At 31.6% G+C, this 20385-nt stretch overlaps 2 protein-coding genes across 2 annotated transcripts; one reads left to right on the forward strand and one right to left on the reverse strand.

Annotated features, from left to right (window-relative positions):
* The first annotated feature begins 673 nt into the window (after positions 1–673).
* Positions 674–2457, forward strand: LOC149488427 (protein N-lysine methyltransferase METTL21D-like). Its single transcript, XM_089695542.1, has 3 exons — positions 674–1262; positions 1337–1532; positions 1698–2457. Exons 1-3 carry the CDS (start codon positions 1009–1011, stop codon positions 1926–1928), a joined length of 681 nt encoding a protein of 226 aa, XP_089551668.1. The 5' UTR covers positions 674–1008; the 3' UTR covers positions 1929–2457.
* Positions 2458–12444: 9987 nt separating this feature from the next.
* Positions 12445–20366, reverse strand: LOC149488428 (uncharacterized). Its single transcript, XM_089695547.1, has 15 exons — positions 20106–20366; positions 19416–19675; positions 18556–19135; positions 18388–18479; positions 18148–18286; positions 17940–18077; positions 17768–17850; positions 16062–16851; positions 15911–15990; positions 15676–15835; positions 15178–15461; positions 14661–15106; positions 14391–14507; positions 14123–14230; positions 12445–13909 (listed from the first exon to the last, which is right to left on the reverse strand). The coding sequence occupies exons 2-15, from the start codon at positions 19587–19589 to the stop codon at positions 13822–13824; spliced, it is 3279 nt and encodes a 1092-aa protein (XP_089551673.1). The 5' UTR covers positions 19590–19675; positions 20106–20366; the 3' UTR covers positions 12445–13821.
* Between the last annotated feature and the right edge of the window lie 19 nt (positions 20367–20385).

The raw sequence follows: 20385 nt of genomic DNA on the forward strand, positions 1-20385 counted from the left end.
ATATGTAGTTTGATATGAAGAAAATAATTATTCCAAATCAAATATAAATATTATGAATGAAAAAATTTCTAAACGATTTGCATACGTCATGTTTAATCAAATGTATTGATTGCCGCTACGTAATAGTGATGTCCGTTTAATTCATACTCGATTGGACTAACTAATTTTGACTCGATTCATATCATTTCTTAAACAGTTTTAAGCAGATTTTTTATGATATTATAATTGATATAATCCAAAACGAAAAGATAAATTTGAGTTATTTGTTTTTTTTTTAGTTATTTGTTTTAAAGTGAAACTTTTATTACATCGTCTCAAACTTTTTGGTCTGTGTAGCGCATGTCGCGTGTATCGCGGCTGCCGAGTAGCCGTCACGCGACATGCGCTACACAAAGCAGTATTCGGAACCGTTCGAACAGTTTCACTTTTACCGTGGTTTCATAAAACCACACAACATTTTTTTTATAGTTTAGTTACTCTTTTGGATAAATATCCAAAAGATTGTTACGTATGTATTTAATTTATAATATTAAATTGGGGATTTAATATAAAATCAGAATATACCACCTACTTAAGAAGTACGATCTAATATTATGTATAATGATTATTAATTACACAGAAAACTACGTAATTCAAATATTTATATGAGAGGTATTCTTACTATTATAATAACTGTAATCATTTTGTTGGTTTATTTTAATATTTCTTGCTTTGATTTCTATAATAGACAATAAAAATGAAAATCATATGACACAGTACAAAATTCTCCGGATCAGTTATGAAAATGATGTATAATCGATATTTTATAATCGAGTATGAATCGAGAATTTATAGAATACCTTCAAATTTCAATTTATATGTTAGGCCCACAGTAGTGTACACTGTAGAAGTAGATTCAAAAACAGAAATATAAAATCCAAAGAAAATTAGATTACTAGAACACTAGAACAAATCCGAAACCAACATTCCATTTCATATTTATTAAAGTGTATTAGCGAAAAATTCTAAATGTCGCATAGGTCAAGTTTTCAACTTAACGATTTATTTCCTAGGGAAATAGATATCGAAGTGTGTTTAAAAACCTTAAGAATATATCAGAAACTCGAAGGCGATGTGAATTGTGTTGTTTGGGATGCATCTCTGGTCCTTGCTAAATATCTAGAGACTAAGTGTTTCCATAAGCCAGATTTTTTGAGTGGTGTAAGAGTTCTTGAGTTGGGATCAGGTCTTGGTGTTGTAGGACTCACTGCTGCTACTCTCGGGTGGGATTTAAGAAAAATCATGATTTGTAATCAATTTTATAGTATAGTTTTCTAAGAAATAACATTATTTTTAGGGCTCAAGTAACACTGACAGATTTACCAGAGGCACTTCCCTTATTGCGGTTAAATATTGCGGAAAATAAATCAAAGATAGCTAGTATGGGTGGATATGCTATTGCAGAGTCTTTAGTATGGGGCGATAAAAACTCTGATATCCATAAACAGGAGTTTGATATGATTTTGTTAGCCGATTGCATTTATTATGAAGATGTAAATATCTATACTTTTACATGTTATAGCTCAACAGAATGTTTTATACGATAGCATAGATGGATAGATATTTTGTATTGTAGTTTGTGAAAATTGTTTTATTATAAATGAACTGAGACATATTAATAGATATAAAAGTTTTCTTAAGGATCATTATTCTTTCAGGCATTGAATCCCCTATTTGAGACATTACAAAGTTTAAACAACTCTGTGAACAAAAAGCCGACTATATATTTAACCCAAGAGTTAAGAGACACAGAAATTCAAAAGAAGTTGTGGAAAACCTTCTATGAAAAGATTTCAGAATTTTTCTATATTGAGAGTATCCCTGAAGACCAGCAACACATTAATTATAGAAGTTCTGACATAATACTCTTAAAAATGACCAAAAAATGATATTTATATAGTTATGATTTGTCGTGAAGGACTATTATTGTGGCCAAATTATCTCTCTCACTTAATAGATAATGGAATAGAATAAGTTTATCTGTATATTAAGAAAATCATATTCCTAATCAAATTTTTAACTTCAAACTTAGGTTTTAATTTTCACTGTATAAATACATATGTAAGTGTTACAAATCAGTATTTAGTTTTAAGGATTATTATTATGTAATAAATAGTCTATGGTACAGGTATTTTAAAATTCAAACCAAAGACTAGATAACTGATTATTCATAAGTTTTAAAATATACTATAGTTTAAAGTTTAATATGTTTATTTTATTTCTCCTATAAAATGTTGAATAATCAAATATTAAGTAAAAAAGCATGTGTGCCAAACACATGTGTCAGAAGTGAAACTTCTTTTGCAAGATTCAAAGATACCAAAATCGTTGCCTTACTCTATTATGTGACGGTATTGCCATTGCTTTACCTTGAAATTTTAACCTCAACGCGCCCTAAGAAGTTTCAAAAAGTCATCAAAAGTTCACTTCCATTGAGATTTTTTGGTAGGACTTGAGAGCTCCCTGAACAGGCCTGAACTCGAAGGCCATGCGGCAATGCAGGTCTGTAAAGCTGGCGATTAAAAATTATCGAAAAAATATTTTTTATGTTTAAATAAGTAGTTACCAAATTTATATTAATTATAACTACCAAATACTACCAAATATCGCCAATTAAGCTGACGTTGTCAGTGTTATTTTTGGCGCTATTGAAATTTAAAAATATCAAAATCTACACTTTTTTTTCAGCAACAAATTCACCTGCATTTATCAAACGATCCATCCCTTTTTCCAATTTCTTCACGCTACCTTAATGTAAAGCTAGAACTGTTGCTGATTTTTAGCGATCGTCTTGATCAACAAAATCGTCATTATAGCAACAAAAAAGCAACAGATTCTGGCGATTTTTTTTAATTTCGCTAATTTTTCCTCGTTAGCTTCATAGACCTCAGCAATGCCTAGCCTAGACCGAGGTAGTCACGTCACTTGCAACACATTTGGCGATTAATTTTTATTTAGAACGATTCGGACCAGTGCCGATCCCTTCAAAAAATAAAAAACAAAAATCACAGTAACTAAGTAGGATGAAACCGATGAAACCCATTACCAAAAGGAGGACTATATGATAAAATGAAAGGAACAATAAAATATATCGGTCGATCTGTTCAGGAAGTGGGAGGGGGAGCTTTTAATGGTAAAAAATGATTTATCTCGACTTCCGACAAAACATTAAATTAAATGGCAAAGTTGTAGATAAAATATGATAATAACAAGATCTACAAATTTTTCGTCGTGTGATTTTACTTTCAGGCACATTTCTCGAACTCTTTATTTTCGGTAATATTTCAAAAGAAAAAAAATCATCTGTTCAAAGTAACGATACCACAAGAGCTAATATTTTACAGCATATTCAAAAACAAAATGATTTCCCCCCATTATGATGACCCCCTCGGTGGCAGCCCGTCTCCAGCCCCCCTAGTCAAGTGGCTTTCTGTTCAGGTAGCGTTCAATAGAATAGACTACGAATGTATGAGATTGACATAGGCTGTAGATAAACGTATCTACAGGTTACGTCAATCTCATAAATTCGTTGTCTATTCTATTGAACGCCACTTGACTAGGGGGGCAGGCTAGGCGCAAGCCAAGAACAGGAGAGGTGGTTTGGCTGCAGTTCTACTTCTCCCCTCCTGTTGGCGGCATGAGCGAAACACGTCTCAAGCCGCCTCACCGGCCACCGCACCGCACTAACTTTTTTCCATACGACTTCTTGTTTTGTCGGAAATGGAGTCTTACGTATATATACCTACATAGTACCTAACTACCAAACAAAAAATAAAATAGTAACTTTTTTGTAGTTTTAGTGTTTCTTTTTTTAATTTACCTTGACTTGAATAATCCAATAAGCGTCCAATGTCCATTCTAAATTTTGTAATATGAGAACATTTTTACACTATAGTATCTATTGCTTAGAGGGCGAGTTGTAATTCTATACCCGTGCGTATTCGGGTAGGTCACTTGTAATAAGTATAATTATTAGATTTGGATGTAGGTTACTAATATATTATGTAGTTTAATGCTCTAAGGTTATGTAGTGACTACCCCATTTTTTTTCAAAATAGGTAGGAAGCTATCTAATCGTAATGTAATATCTGTAATTAGCCAGTGTAAAGCGATTAGCAAGTCAATTTCGAATAAATAAATAAATACATATCTTTAAATTAGCATCGAGAAGTGAAGTTGGTAGGTGGCAGGTACCCTATAGAACTACTCTCTACTCTACTCTTAAATGGTATTAAAAAAAACCCGTTTTTTAAAACAAGTTTTTTTATTCAAACGTATCTGGCGGGGAATATCCATCACTTCATATGGTAGGTAGGTATGTATTATTCAACTATCCTGGTGAAAAGACAATGATGATTCTTGGTTATATACGGGGATTTGCTAAAAACAAACTTGTTTTTCTTTTAAAAAGTAAAATATTATCACAGCAAAAATTTTAATTCACGATTTTATTCGCCGTTGATTTTTTGTTATTCCACTGCTTGTACCTGAGTAAACGGAAATGATGTCCGCTAATTTAATTAACCAGTCTCGGATTCAACTTGTTTCTAGAATTAATTTTGACAGCATGTATGACACTGAATAGAATAGAATTCTTTAGAATGCAGTTGATTTTAGGTGTTTTAGGTAGAGCGGCCACTTCAATTAAAAAAGTTTTGAATTTGAAATAAATTGTAAAAAATAAACTGTAAATATTTACAGTATACTTTTTACAATGAATATCAAATAGGTACATAATGCATGCATGTACGAATGTTTAAATGAGGGGAAAATCAATAAATATCTGTAACTGCGCCTTTATCTAGTACAGTACATATTAGGTATAATATTATCTGTGCTATAAGTTATAACGTATCCCTTGTGTATATTAAATTATGTATCTATTATACATAGATTTCGATCACCTACATATTTTGTTTACCAAACATCGATCAGCACCACTTAGATCTAGGTAGGTATTCCAATGTAGGTAGTCCAAAATTCGCCGCGCGGTTTCACCCCGGTACGAAACCGCGGGTACCGCAGTAACCGCAAAATTACGTATTGAATTCATATAGGTAACTCATGTGTTATACTGGGGCCGTATTATGACCTCTTATTATCAAACAGCTTACGCCGTGAATTGAACTGACTGGCAAAAATCCTATGATCACAATAAAATAACTAGCCATGTTTATTTACGGTAGATATAATATGTAATATGAATTTGCCCGACGCGGGCGGTTCAATTTACGGCGTAAACTGTCGAACTTTTGATTCTTCGACATGACTGTTTCCTCACGATGTTTTCCTTCACCGTTCAAGCATTGGTGATGTTATAAACATTCCTAGATAAATTGAAAAATCTATTCATTTCCTGCACGCTTGCCTCGTCTCGAACCCCCGACTTATCGATTTGAAGTCCGAGGTCCTCATCATTATGCCCCCATGGTACTAGTAATGTAATTTTATATTATCTGTGATATTAGGAGGATAGTACACGCGTGCATTATATTCCATTTCGAATATAAAGGTTATTAATTATTAAAGCCTAATATCATCATCATTGGTATGCATCTTATCAAAAAGTTCTGCGCGTTATCTTGTAAGGATGGGCGAGTTTACTCAAATCATTGGGGAGATATGAAACATTTATGAGAATTTAGTCGAAATCTATATAAATAAAACTCAAAGGTTATGATATAGGTAGTGATCATCTATCAACGCACAGCCCAAACCACTGGACGGATCGGGCTGAAATTTGGCATGCAGGTAGATGTTAGGACGGAGGCGTCCCCTAAGAAAGGATTTTGATCAATTCTACCCCCAAGGGGATAAAATAGGGGATGAAAATTTGTATCATGTTTATTTATCTTTTCCACGCAGGCGAAGCTGCGGGCAACAGCTAATAATTATATAAACTAATACTATAGGAATAATTGTACCTACAATAGACTTTATATTCCTGCGCTATTTTCTCTCCGTCCGTGGCTACATGCTTTCTTCAATATTGAGGAATTTAGTTATCACCTCATTATCATACGCACTACAAATGTGTAGGCGGCGACGTAAAACGTCACGGAACTTGTTTGATACGAAGTACCTATACCGTAATCAGTAGCGGAGGGATTCAACGTTCCGAGCGAGTCGCATACTAGCTGCAAGTAGTTGTTAGTCGTGACTCGTGGTTAGTCGTAACTCAGTGTATTTCGAAACAAACGCACGCCTCAACGCAGTTTTTGTAGTGTATTATTTTGAACGCACGAAGGCGCAATCTAGTTCGGTAAGACCTTGTTTATCAACTATTTTTAAATGAATGTAAACAATTCAAAGATAGCCTATATTGCGTTAAAATTGAGGTACATTTTTCTGCTTTTGTTTTAATAATAAGATTCAAAATTAATAAGTATTTACCTACGCGCAAGACAATGTTCTATCTTAGGTAAAGGTGATCTCATGTTTTAATTAGGTCGTATATATAATATTCAAGCTATTTTTTTAAAAAGTACTTACATATTCTTCATTTTATTTACATTGCTACTTTTCTATATTTTGTAAATGTACCTATTGGCATTTCGGCTAAGTACCTACTTTTGTGTAATTTTCATGATAATATTATTCAAAATAAGTAAATTGTTCCGTTGTAGGATTCTGTTATACTGGGTTGCGTGTTTTTTTAGTAATGTAGTCAGTCTGTAGTCACTATCTACCTAGAATCAGTGTTTTACTAATAACTTGCATAAGTTTGCAATGATCTTTACCAAACTAATTAAGCACAACAAATGTCGTAATGTAACATTAAGCTAGTAAAATAAGAATATGATTGACACATAAAAGCACAAATAAAAGTTAAATACCTGTTATCAATCGACTTCAAAAAAAGAAAGAGGCTTTTGATTCCACTGTATTTTTTTTGGGTTTGATACCTCATCACTTTCAACTGGGTGAACCGATTAAGATGATCCTTTTTTTGAAAGCTGGTGCCACCTTGTGTGGTCTATTTGGTCTATTTCTACCAATTTAAGGACAGTTTAGTTGTTTAAAAAAATAAAAGTGTATTTTACATATTAGGCCGACATACTAGACATCTTCGCATTCTTTCAACTTTTCAAGTAGGTATAGTATAATATTTGAAGGGGGTTGATGGCAGTCGTCTAGAATGTACATAATAATATAAAGAATTAAATATAAAGGATATTAGGTTTAAATTTTTTAATCAATACAATTAACAACATACTTATTATAAAATATATAAATAAATAAATATTGATTTATAGGTGTAGGTAAATACACAAATATTTTTAGATAGGTTTTACGAAGTTACACAATATAGGTACTTACTTAGGTATGTAAAATTGATAAAGTATATAATCATGATGAATGAGTAATGTCATTGTTATTTTGGTTGTGTTTTTTAAAGTATGCGATGTGGTAACCATATAGGTATGCGATATCTTGAACTAGGTAAAGTATTTAATAATTTTGTTTAAGTATATACCTAGTTATGTACTTTAATTAATAACCGTCCGTCTGTATAATTGACACGAATTGACAATTGTACTGACTGTTCTGTCAAGATAAGCATTATAATTTTACTTATTTTATGTACCTATATATCGTATAGGAGCTACCAACGTTGACAAGAGAGCATTTTAGTATAGTTGGTTCTTTGATATACTGTTCCTCTTGCTATTTCGGTTAGAGTCCGGGCTGTCTGGCTGGTCGCAGTGGTTGCGTTTATTAGTGCGCATCTTATCTGCACAGGAAAATATCCTTAATTTAAAGTCATTTTTTAACGCGCAATTTTTAATCTTTTGCCTTTAGATAGATCCATGAGACATCATTTTTTTATTGCAAGACGTTTTTTTCGTTGTTAAATAGGTGCCAGACGCAATTTTTTATTTCAAAATCATTAAAATGTCATCGAAATAAGTGAAATTGTCACTCCCTTGTAAAAATAATGTGTCTTGCTCGCACAGGTGCAATGACCGCCGTCCTTAGGGATTGTAAACCTTTAACCTGAGAGCGTAAGGTTTGTGTTTGCTTGATTGGTGTCAGGTGTTCAATTATAATTTTGTGAATTCAAAATTTATAAGAATAAGCCTCAAACTCTTTATGTCCAATCAAAATCCGCCTAAGTCGAAATCGCGTGTTAGAGCGTATACGCACTATGCGGGTAGCCGCATTGCGGGTAGCCGCATTGCGGGTAGCCGTCCGGCTGACCGCAAGCACAATTATGTACGTAATATTCATTTCTATGCGCACTGCGATGCGGCTACCGCAGACCGCACAGTGCGCATAGAAATGAATATTACGTACATAATTGTGCTTGCGGTTAGCCGGACGGCTACCCGCAATGCGGCTACCCGTATAGTGCGTATACGCTCTTAGACTAACGTATTTCTGTAATATAATTGTACATAGTAAATTATTTTTTGAAAAATAAGGTCATTAAAGAAGTTTCATTTCTTATGTGTGTACACGCACACTTTTTTTATATAATATATCGTGGTTATAGAAAAAGTTAAAATATAACTAACGAATAAGTATTGTAAATGAATAAAGGACATTTATTTAATAAATTAGTAAAAAACATTTTCTCCTCCAAATATTTCATGTAAACTGCACTTCATTCAAAAATGTTTGTGACCACTGTCAGTAGGTAAAGAGGTCATTGTACGAAATTCTTTCTGCTCCGCGACCGGACTTTATACTAAAATGACTTTTTTTAAAACGTTAATAGCTCCCGTACCAATAGGTATTTAACTCAACGTTTATGTAATGTAGGGTTGATAACAATGACAAAAAAATAACTTCTATGTAGGATGATGGTAGGATGCTTATTTTTACTGTTGCTTTAGCTAAATATAATATTATTAAACACACACACACACACAAGTTCTACAAAATACGTGGTAGATTTTTCATGTTACTGCCATTATGTAGGCAGGTACCTACCTAGTTACTAACCACCTAAATTACTTATCAAATTAACTAATCATTTAGGTACTACCTACTCGTAGAACAAAATGGTATCAACTTAGGTACTAAACCATCTATCAGATTGATAGGAGTCTGATAATAATAAAAGAGATGGTCTAATTAGTAATAACCTAATAAAGCTGTAAGACTTACTAAGTAATTTATTAAGACTGCTTAGGTGTTAGGTGTGAATAAACTGACTGTGAGTGCTGAGTTGGTACTTAGTTACTTACTTGGTGTTATTTGACAATAAAATATGTATTTACAAATATAATGTGTAGTTATCAATATATATAGTTTAATGAAAATTTCCACTATAATTTTACAATATTTCTGTTGTTTTTTAATAATTTCTGACGCTGCGCTGCTGTAACGAATATAGCACGAAAACGAGTCAGCGGTGACACAATCATTTTCATTGAACGATGCGTGGTTCGCGTACCTTGACCAAATTTCACGCGATTGATAATAATATTATATAGGTATGCCAGAACTGTTTAGGCACTAAGTATACATTAAAAAGTTAATGATTCAGTTTTTATATGCAAGCATAGCTGTAGTTATCATTATCTATTAGTCCATGGAAAAGTTACATTTGGGTTGCGTTTTTTAGAGGACGCAATTTTATTTTTTTGATGTGAAGGGGGGGTCAGTGAGAAGCTAACACCAAGTTTGTGGGGTCGCCACCCTTGTCCCATGGCCGCCATCTTGAAAATAGCGGTTGATATGGTTTTTACGATATATCTCTTAAACTATTTATCTGATAAAAAAAATTGTTAGCATTATTTGTTGCAAATTAAATTCTCTACAACTTTGGTCCAGTGACTTATTGTCATAGAACTACAAATAAAAAAGTTATACGCGAAAATGTTCAGAAATAAGAGACTATATTTATATTTTTCAGTAAAACTTTTTTTTATCATTTTACGAAGAAATCATATTAGACCATTTTTGTAGATTGTTTTTCGAGGAACAACTTTTATATACAACATTTTTTCATTAAGTAAATAGCTAAGGTTTTACAGCGCTTCGAAGTGAGTAGGTACTATTTTTCAGTACTCATAACTTAGCTATTGATTGGTTTTAGCTTCTAACTGACCCCCCCTACACATCAAAAACATAAAATTGCATCCTCTAAAAAACGCAAGGTTAGGCCTAAAAAATGTAACATTTCAACATCGAGATAGTATACCTATGTACTACAATGGACTATATCCATTCTGGATGAAAAGGAAAAAAATCTGATAAAATATTACTTACAACAAACTTGAAACTATTAGTTAATTGAGACTTTTTTAAAATGTAGAATAATGTAAGTATTTATTAATAGGTACTAATTTAGATGAACCACATTGTGTTCTGGAATGTCAATTAAGTAAATTATTATAGGTAGGTAATAATTCAGCTAACTAAGATTATACCTATTCAATTACAGATTTTCTATTCTGTATATTCATCACATTCGTATTTTGTGCCTATCCGTTGTAGCCCACTTAATCAATAATCCGGCTACCATACTTAATCAACAAGGCATCCTTATTATGGCTTACCATGTCTATGACATTTAATATTAGAAACCTTTCGTGTGTATAGTAGGTAAGTATAGGCATGGTCTTTGGCACGACTTTACCTACCCACATAGTATATTTTAAAAACACAATAATTCTATAAATATATGAATCGAGTAATCGTTTTTTAACCGACTTAACGGAGGAGGTTATCAATTCGGCCGGTACCTATGCGTCTCGTAAGATGAAATAAAATTTAGACAGAATCGTACTCGAGTTAATTATTTTATCTAGCCTAAATTTATACATATTCCCCCATCTTCTACAGGGGCTCTTCATAGAGATAGCTTATAATCTTTAATTATAACTATCGATTATTTTAATAATCTAGTACGCCGCGGCCGGTTGCATAGATTTGTATTTTATATAAAAAACTCTCTTTTATTTTCAGACATGGGAAATATCTTGTTTTCATTAATATGGCTGGTGATCCTAATATTGATTGCGTTTTGGGTCGCAGGCATAGCGGCTGGCTTCTACATAATAATTATTCCTTTCACCGTGTGTATAGATGCGTTATCGGTAAGTAATTTTGTATTCAGCACATAGTATAACAATAGTCCATAGATGTCATTGCAAATTATGTCGAAACCAAACTATAATTTATATTTAACTAGGTTTCCGCCCGCGGCTTCGCCGCGCAGTCGAAGAAAAACCTGCATAGTTCCCGTTCCCGTGGGATTTCCGGGATTGCGTCATTTTCCCGGGATAAAAAGTAGCCTATGTCCTTTCTCGGGTATCAAAATATCTCCATACCAAATTTCATGAAAATTGGTTCAGTAGTTTAGGCGTGATTGAGTAACAGACAGACAGACAGAGTTACTTTCGCATTTATGTATGGATTTTATTAATACTTCTTCTCGAATTATGAAATGAGTTAAGTCACATTTTGAATGACTGAACACATGAATATGAATATTCATACAATAATTAGGTATTAATGTGACCTCATATTACATGCCTACTATTATAATTAATGCGAAAGTAACTCTGTCTGTCTGTCTGTTACGCTTTCCCGCTTAAATCTCTCTACCGATTTTGATGTAATTTGGCACAGACAATCTTTAGACCCTGAGAAAGAACATAGGCTACCTTTTATTGCGAAATATGAACCACGGGCGAAGCCGGGGCGGACCGCTAGTTCATTATAAATAAAAATCTAAAAATCAGGATTTTGAGATTGAACTTTGGAGTACGAACCAACATGACTAACCTGTAGCCGACTATTAAACATGCTGATAAGCAGCTGATATAATAATAGCACCATAACAATAAATTACTTATCACAAAATTGTTCACATGTATATTTTTAGTAGGCTTCAGAGTTCAGACCATGCTTATTAAAAGCCAAATTCACGACATACAGTGTTATATGTAACTATTGTCTTTATTTTCAGGGTCTAACTGACTTCTTACTCTCCGTGATACAGTTTCCGAGATTTTGTGCACAGCGGATTGTGGACGGAAGAGGTTTTGAATCGATCTAATGTATCAAGTCAAGTAACTTTATTTTCATTTAAATAAATTATTACAATTTCACGCCATATATCTAACTAATTGTTGTAATGTTTTGTTATAATAGAGATTAAATATTTTGTAAGACTTTTTTGAATAAACATAATGTTTTAAGGATTTTGTTTTTTACTTAAAATATTTTTTATATGTGAGAACTAAGTAAGAATTATTTAAAAAAAGTCAAGAAACGTTATTATCATTTCAATAAATTATTACAATTTCACGCCATATAATTGTTGCACTGTTTTGTTATAATAGAGAATAAATATTTTGTAAGACTTTTGAATAAACATAATGTTTTGAGGATTTTGTTTTTTACTTACAATATTTTTTTATAAATGACAACTTAAGTAAGAATTATTTAAAAATAAACAAATTTTACATACAAAACGTTTATTCAAACTTTATAAACTTTTTTTAACATTGAGTTTGGATAGACAATTTTAACAAATTTAATATATTAATATCAATGATAGCATAAAGCCAAGTGCGCCATTACCCTTGAAATATGTATTAGAATACAAAACCTTTTATTTATTTATTTGAAACCATATCTAGATTTTCTTGAAAATTTTCCACAGGCAGCCAGGTTACTGTATGCATTTCTGTTATGAGGCTACAATCTATTTTTTACTCAAACAGTAGATAACACAAAGCAATCAAAGCTAAAGCTACAAAATATCACAACAATTTAGATGTTGAAGTATGATTTAAACAAAAAAAATAGATGTCTGAATACGATGACATTTTATTATTTATATAGAAAACGCATTACATACTACGATATGAAAAAGTATGCAGTAAGTATAAAATGAAATATTACGTTCAGTTAAATTATTTTACGTTCCCGTTTTTCTGTAATTTGGTCACCGCGGCCGCGGGTAAAAATATGATTTAATCAACTCTAGAAATAAGAGTAAGAGAAGAAAGTCGTTGGTATTATGAAATTAAATGTAAAAACTGGGCAATAATGTATGTAATCGTTTATTACAAAAAAAAAAAAAAAATAGAACAGCCCAATACAAAAAAAATGAAAATAAAAAAAAAATACTATGCACTAACGCGGTTGGCACACACTGCCCCGCAACACGCAGCGTAGCGAGCATGTGATCTAATACAGTAACAAGCAGCGTTTAAAAACGCATTCGCGCGGTACAGTAGGTACGAAACAAAATAATTTAAGGGCGGCTCAAAAACATAGAACGATCTGATGCACAGAAAACAATTTTAGATATTACCGGAACGTTAAGGGCCGGATACCTGCGCGCTCGTGCATTCGCAGCTAACTTCCGAACCGCCATTAATCGAACGGTACGATGCGTGGTGCGGGTCAGTGTGCAAACAGCCTAAATTAAAAATATAGTGTAAGAGTTATAAAAAATATATGTATTATAAGAGTTACAATTTATTATAAATCAAATGTTCCAGTTTCTGTTTGAGAATGCACTTAATCATTTAACATTAACAAATCTCTGATAATGAGCATGGTAAAAGGTCATTAAAAAAATACAGAATCTTTCTGAAATTTGTGTCTAAAACAAATTATACTCGTAAGATTTTAAGTGTATGTCACGTTATAGACTTTAATTAACCTTAATGCAGTATTGGCACTTAATTATAACAAAAAATCTAACTAAATAAAAAACTAATTTCTATAAACAATAACTTTCTATAAATCAACTTTGCTTATCAAAAACTTATATGTGATAATTAATGTCTTGTAATTTTTTTTAAATGATCATGCGTTCTCCTGTGATGCTTCGATTAAAAGGATCAACGATTGCTGCAGAATATTTCCTTGTACTACGCATCTATCGATGAAATTCCTAGAAATTATGAGAAAAAAATTAAGATAGACAGAAATCTATTTTTGCGTCAATAACACGAGAAAAAAAATGAAATACCAAAATTAAGACAATGTTTTAAAATTTGTAAATGTAAAATAAAGACCAGTTACAAAACACAATATTCTAGTCTCCAACACAATATAAGTGATTTTTTGAAATTACAATTTTTAGGGTCACTAAATTTTAACTTACCGATAATACTCTAATTCTTTCTCATCTATATCTTTTCTATCAAATCCCAATTTTATTAACATTTCACGAGTACCTTCCTGGGTATCATTTGTTTCTCTCTCCAATATCCTTAAAAAATAATGAAAAAGTGTAAGTCGTAATATGTTTTAATATTTTTTGTTTTCCTTAGGATGATTATTATTAATATTAACATTCAAGTATTGACGGAAATCAAAAAGGCTTTGGCTTTGAAAATTAAAGATACATAAAGGTACATAAATCGTTATACCTGTTAAGTGATGAGCACATTTTCTCCACAAACGAAGCCATTTTCTCAGCTTTAGTTCGGATTTCAACTTTTTGGTAAGTGTCCACAGGTGATAAGAGTTTATTTCTTGAATTTTCACTAAAATATGATTGAATAAAATGTTTTAATATATTAATTTTATTATTTTTTTCGAATTGGCTATTCGCCCATTTATTTACACTTATTGTACCTATACCTATTTATTTATTTAACACTTTATTGTGCAATAAACCAAGTACATAAAATACTTACCAAAATGAATAAACTTTCAAAAAACTTTCTTTCACTTTGGTTCCGACTTCATCCAAAAAATGTCTAAAGCTTTCAGATAGCTTATAGTTACATTCGTCATCTGGAGATAACGACTGAGAATCAACTTTGTCAGCCTCATGTGTATCATCAGGCTCAGAAGCAACCGATTCATCATAATCCAATTTTTGATCATCATACATTTTTGAAAATGTAGTTGAATTATGTTGGAATCTTTTCTCAAATTCGGGACATACTGAGAAATTTCTCATGACTTTTACTCCTTCTATTTGTTTGTCGTCAAAAGTATGTCCATTTGTGGGATTTATCGTATCTATCGGATCTATTGTATCGTCATTCTCATGATTGCTTCTATTTGTTAAATGTAAATTTGTCATAAATGATTCTTTTGGGCACACATTAAGGTCATCTACGACTTCATTCGTGTCCTAAAATAAAAATAATTTTGAATAAAATAATGAATAATATTGGAAAAAACTCAATAAAAAAAAGGATTTACCTCTTTAGATTTTTTGTTTCTTAAGTTGTATATTCCTTTTTGTGGCGATTCAGCTGTAATTTGCTTTTCTTCTTTGTTAACTTTTGGTGATTTTTGCACTATTCTCTGTTTTTCTGGTGAAATGTTTTTTGTTATTTCCTGGGCTTGTAAATGAATTAAGCCAGATTCTTTTCTTAAAATTTTTGTATCAGTAAGTTTTTGACCTGTGGATTTTGAAGGTGTATCGTAATTCGACACAAATTCAGTGTTTGGAGGATTAGCTCTTCCTTGCTGGTCACGAACGGCTAAAATACAGGGAAAATAAATAATATTCTATGTAGAATTCTCAAAACCCCAGTAAATAATACTTTTTTGCATTAAGGTTATGACCCTCTTTTGAGGAATTTTTTAAATAATCGTTTAAGTAATATCTATGTAACAATAAAACTAATTTTTAGGCTTTTGACCTTGATCATAAAAAAAATTCAATAATTTGAATCTTTACAGTTAAAAATTTACCTTGGTTACCATATATAATAGAGTCATTGTGACGAGAGCTCTCAAGATCTGTAAATGAATCGCTGTTGCTGGGATCCAAGTGAGGATTTTGTATATCACTTAACAGCTTTATTAAAGATGTTCCTGCTATCTGTAGATCTTCATTGTTACGTATTAAACTCTACAAAGCACACAAATTTATTATAATAAAATTAATAATTTTTGAAATAAAAATATAAAATAAAATCGGACTAACCTGTAAAGCATCAATCAAATAATATCCATAACTAAACATTTTCATATACATTTCCGGACCTATGTTAATATTAATTTTACCTAAAACAAATAATGTTCTCGTTATATTTGTATAAAACAAAACATAGAAGCTCATATTAAAATTTACTCACCTCTCATACCACCCATTTCAAACAATATGTTCGAAAGTTTCGATGACGCATCAAATACATCACACTCATTAGAGAATTTTCGTTTGATACATTCTGAAGCTTCATATATCGTCCACGGAGGTGGCATGTCCAGAATAAAAGAAGTATCTTGATGCAAAACTTGTGTCAATGCTTCTTCCATTATTTGCACAAACCGGGATACCCATTCATCTGACTTCATTTTAAGATAATCCTCCATTGCCTTATTTGATATTTTAAATAGAATAATATTGTCATGTTCGTTAGTGCTGGTACCTTGCTCAACAAATACTTTTTTGTCCTTAGCATTATTAGTATTAGTAGCTGAATTGGACAAATTGTTTGTTACATTAGAGCCTAGGTTTCTTCTGATAAGTCTAGGTTTTCTCTCTGGCTTATTTGTTAGCCCCTTGGTACTTTTATCGTCGTTAAATAAATTAGGCATGATCTTAGAAATATGGAAATCAGTTTGAATGGCAACGTCTGCTCTATGTGATTTATTGTCGGTTTGCACACCCTTATCTTCAGTAGGTGGTAGAAATGTTATTATTTTAGAATCCTTTAAATTTACTTCTTCAGTTACAACTTCAACTGATTTATTTCTATCAGTGCTATTTGAAAAAACTTCATGCCCACTGTCATTTGGTATTGTTATTAATATTTTTCCGTCTTCATTAATTTTTCTATCCATAAGGAAAGCTTTGATATCGTTCATGGTAAACATTAAACAGCCATATTCATTGGGAGACATTTCCTTTTCGGAAATGAAAACCTAGAATATGTTGAAAGCAAATTGTTCAGTTATGTGGAATAAATACAATGTTTCTTAAAGTAAGTAAACAAAATGTATGTCCTATTATTTGTTTTCATCATGGAATCATTAAAAGGTTTAGTTTAATTTCCCAAATAATGTCTTGGGATAGTTAAAAATAACAAAGTAATAGCACAGTATTACCATATTTCCTACAGTATGGCGACGAATGTACTTGTGCAGAGAAACGGAGGGGAACTGGCGGGGGTCGGGCGACGCGGGCCGCTTAATGCAATCACGCTGAGTTTGCATTAACTATCGCGAAAGGACGACGCAGTCGTATTTTTTGTGTAATAACTTTATTATACATAGGTACTTACATATTCTATTATGGCGCGCAAAAACTGTTCCGTTTACGGATGTAAATCTACATTGAAATCCCAGAAGGAAACAATATTTCAGAAAGATTGTATTATGTAATTGTATCTGTTGAATTAAAATCAAAGCTATGTATATGTTGTCCTCATTATTTTCTATTCAGATTGTACATCCCGATGCGAATGCATTACTAAGTTAAATGGTATAATATACAATAATTAAGAACATCCAAAAATAAAGTGTCCACGTAAATAATATTTAGCAGTGCAATATCTGTAATTATATATTTATGAACAAATAATTACATCAGATTTAATAATCGCAATTATTTTGAATGTACATATGAATAAATGATTTCATCATAATATTAATAATCACAATTGTTTTATTTCCCATTTGTTGCAACCCTAGCGTATATTCGTGTGGCAGCGTAAGTACCTACGCTGGCGGCGGCATCGCGCGACATCAAAGGCGTTTCCTTACTGTAGGAAATAATATTGTAATACTGTGGTAATAGGTTTTAAAATTTTAATCTTTTAAAATAATAAGCAGTACTTACCACATCAAAGTTTTGGCTAACCAATTTCAAACAACAACTAAAAATACTCTCGTAATAATCGTCTATTTCATAATTCTCTTCATCTAGTAAAACAAGATAAGGAAATTGTTAAAATTTATTGTATATAATATACAAAATCACTTTAGAAACATAGCAATGTTTGATAACATACCAATTATAGCAATGTTTGATTCTAGCGCCTCAGATATAAAGGATGCAGCTTGAAGTGAAGCCTTGTTATGAATAGAAGTAGTCAACCCTTGTATTTTCAGTATCACAACTTGCGGGATTATTAGGCGACATTTTTCATCTAAAATATTATTTCATAGATAAGTTTGGTAATTATAATAAATAACATAAGATTAAAAAAAAACACCTACCTAACTGCATAATTTTAATCATAAAGTTAGTGTGATTGAGCAATACATCTTCATCAGCAACAATTAACCAATACTCCGAGTCTGAGTTAATACCAAAAAAGTTTTTTATTACTTGCACATCACTTTCATTTCTCACCAGCTGAAAAAACATAATTATTTGAGAACATCAACAATGAACTTTGAATGTACTTTTTTGTGGTTTAAGTTGTAAAAAAGAAAATTGAAAGGATAGGTACTTACTTCAGGAAAAGCATCAGAACTATCGGGATCTATGGAACTTACTTCATTATCTTTTATTACCTCTTTATTACTAAATAATTGATATGTTGGTGCTGAAAGAGTAAAAAATTTAAAATTTACTTTTGTTTTACATAATGTAGCTTCACTAAAATTTATTTTTATGTGTACCTTCAGATACTGTATTGCAGGAGCTTTGGCTTCTCTTCCTCATAGTCACTAATATTTGACGCAGATCAACTGAACTGTTCGATGTATTCAGTGAATTTGTATTTTGAAATATCTTTCTCTTATTAAATATTTTAGAATTGAATGATGATCTTGAAAATTTTTTATTATGGAAATTCGGAAAAGATTTTGATAATGAGCCAGATGAATTAAATCCTTGATTTTGCATTGGATTAATATTAGTTTCTATACTAGGTTGTATAGTATTTATTGGTGGTGCTATAATAAATGAATTGGCTGGGACATTCACAACTGGAGTGTAAGCATACCCCACAGGATTTAATGTGTTAAATGGTGTAAACTGATTATAACTAGTACTCGGTATAGGATGCCTTGTGAACTTGTTATTTATTATTTGTTTGTTATAAATTTTTGGTGGAACCATATTTTGCAACATAGTCTGTTTGACTGATTGATTATTATTATTGCAAACATAATCTAGAGGTGATTCTTCGGGTTCTGGAAATTCAGTAAGCTTCAACTTATGACTACTTTCCAATGTAGTTTTCTTAGCCCGTTCAGCCTGAAATAGACATATATTTTGTATCATTTTGATTTCCAAAACCATTTTGAATTAATGATACATGAATCTGGGTTAATAAAACATAAATTATAAAGCATTTTATGTTATTTGTAAATTATATGGTGTATAAATTATAGACAAACACCTTTTGATTCCTGCTTCAAGGTCAAGTTTGTATTAAGCAAGACAACTAATAAATATTTGTGTAATTCAAGGGTGTACTAATTCAGAGACGTTACAAATTTATTATATTCCTAAATAGAAAATTAAAATTTTTTACCTCTGCATCACTCAAATTCCATGCTGCCTCACCGCTGACGGTGTTAAAATAATAAACACGTCCTGGATAAGATTTCGATCTACAGATAATCCATGAATTTCCAACTGAGGTAACAATATTACTATCATTGTTTGCTGCTATATTCTTTGTAGTATTATTGTTATACTTATTCATCTTAAAATATTTTCCTTTTTCATCAGATTTAAATATAAGAGGAATGACTGAGAAAAATGTTTAGATTGACTTCACAGCTCTTTGTTCTGAAAAAGAGTCAAAAGTTGTAATTTTTTTAACATTAAGAATAAATCATTTAAAGGGACAGGGTAATTGTCATTATTATAATGTAATGACTAGATGGATAGGATGATATCCTGAAATCTCAACGAAATACAGTAGAGTGCCGATTAACTGAATCGCCAATTATCTGAATCATTGCTAAGCATAATATTAAAAATTATAACCAAGTAATTTAGTAATTTTTGTTCTGTTTTGTAGTAACAAGTTGGAATTCACCGAAGTCCAGACATATTTCAACGGTTATTGTTGATTACATATTGCGCTTAATAAAATTTATTCTATGTGCAGCACTTCATTTTTACCACTATAAATTGACTTACAATACAATGATTCGAGTATTTTTTGCAGGTTTATTCGGCATTTTTTGTAAAGTAACAAAAATAAAATAGTTACCATTTCTTGTTATTTTATTACAGAGGTACATATTTATTAGTAAAACAATGTCGAAAGCAAATGTTGACCTGTCTTACTATAAAGTGTATGCAAAAGCCGGTACAATATTATATCGTCCTTAAAACGTCTGTTGCTGTCTGTTGACTGTTCTGAGAAATAAAATTGCTTCTATTCACTTTTTTAAATAATGCAGGTAGCTGGTAGATTCCACTGTAGATTCCACAGAGCAAGTACTGCCAGTGGTAGATTCTCAAGATGTAAACAACATATACAACGCACG

This window comes from Colias philodice, chromosome 5, assembly GCF_061535455.1.
Source record: "Colias philodice isolate Cphi_HAF_F1 chromosome 5, ilColPhil1 Martin Lab GWU primary, whole genome shotgun sequence".
NCBI lineage: Eukaryota > Metazoa > Arthropoda > Insecta > Lepidoptera > Pieridae > Colias > Colias philodice.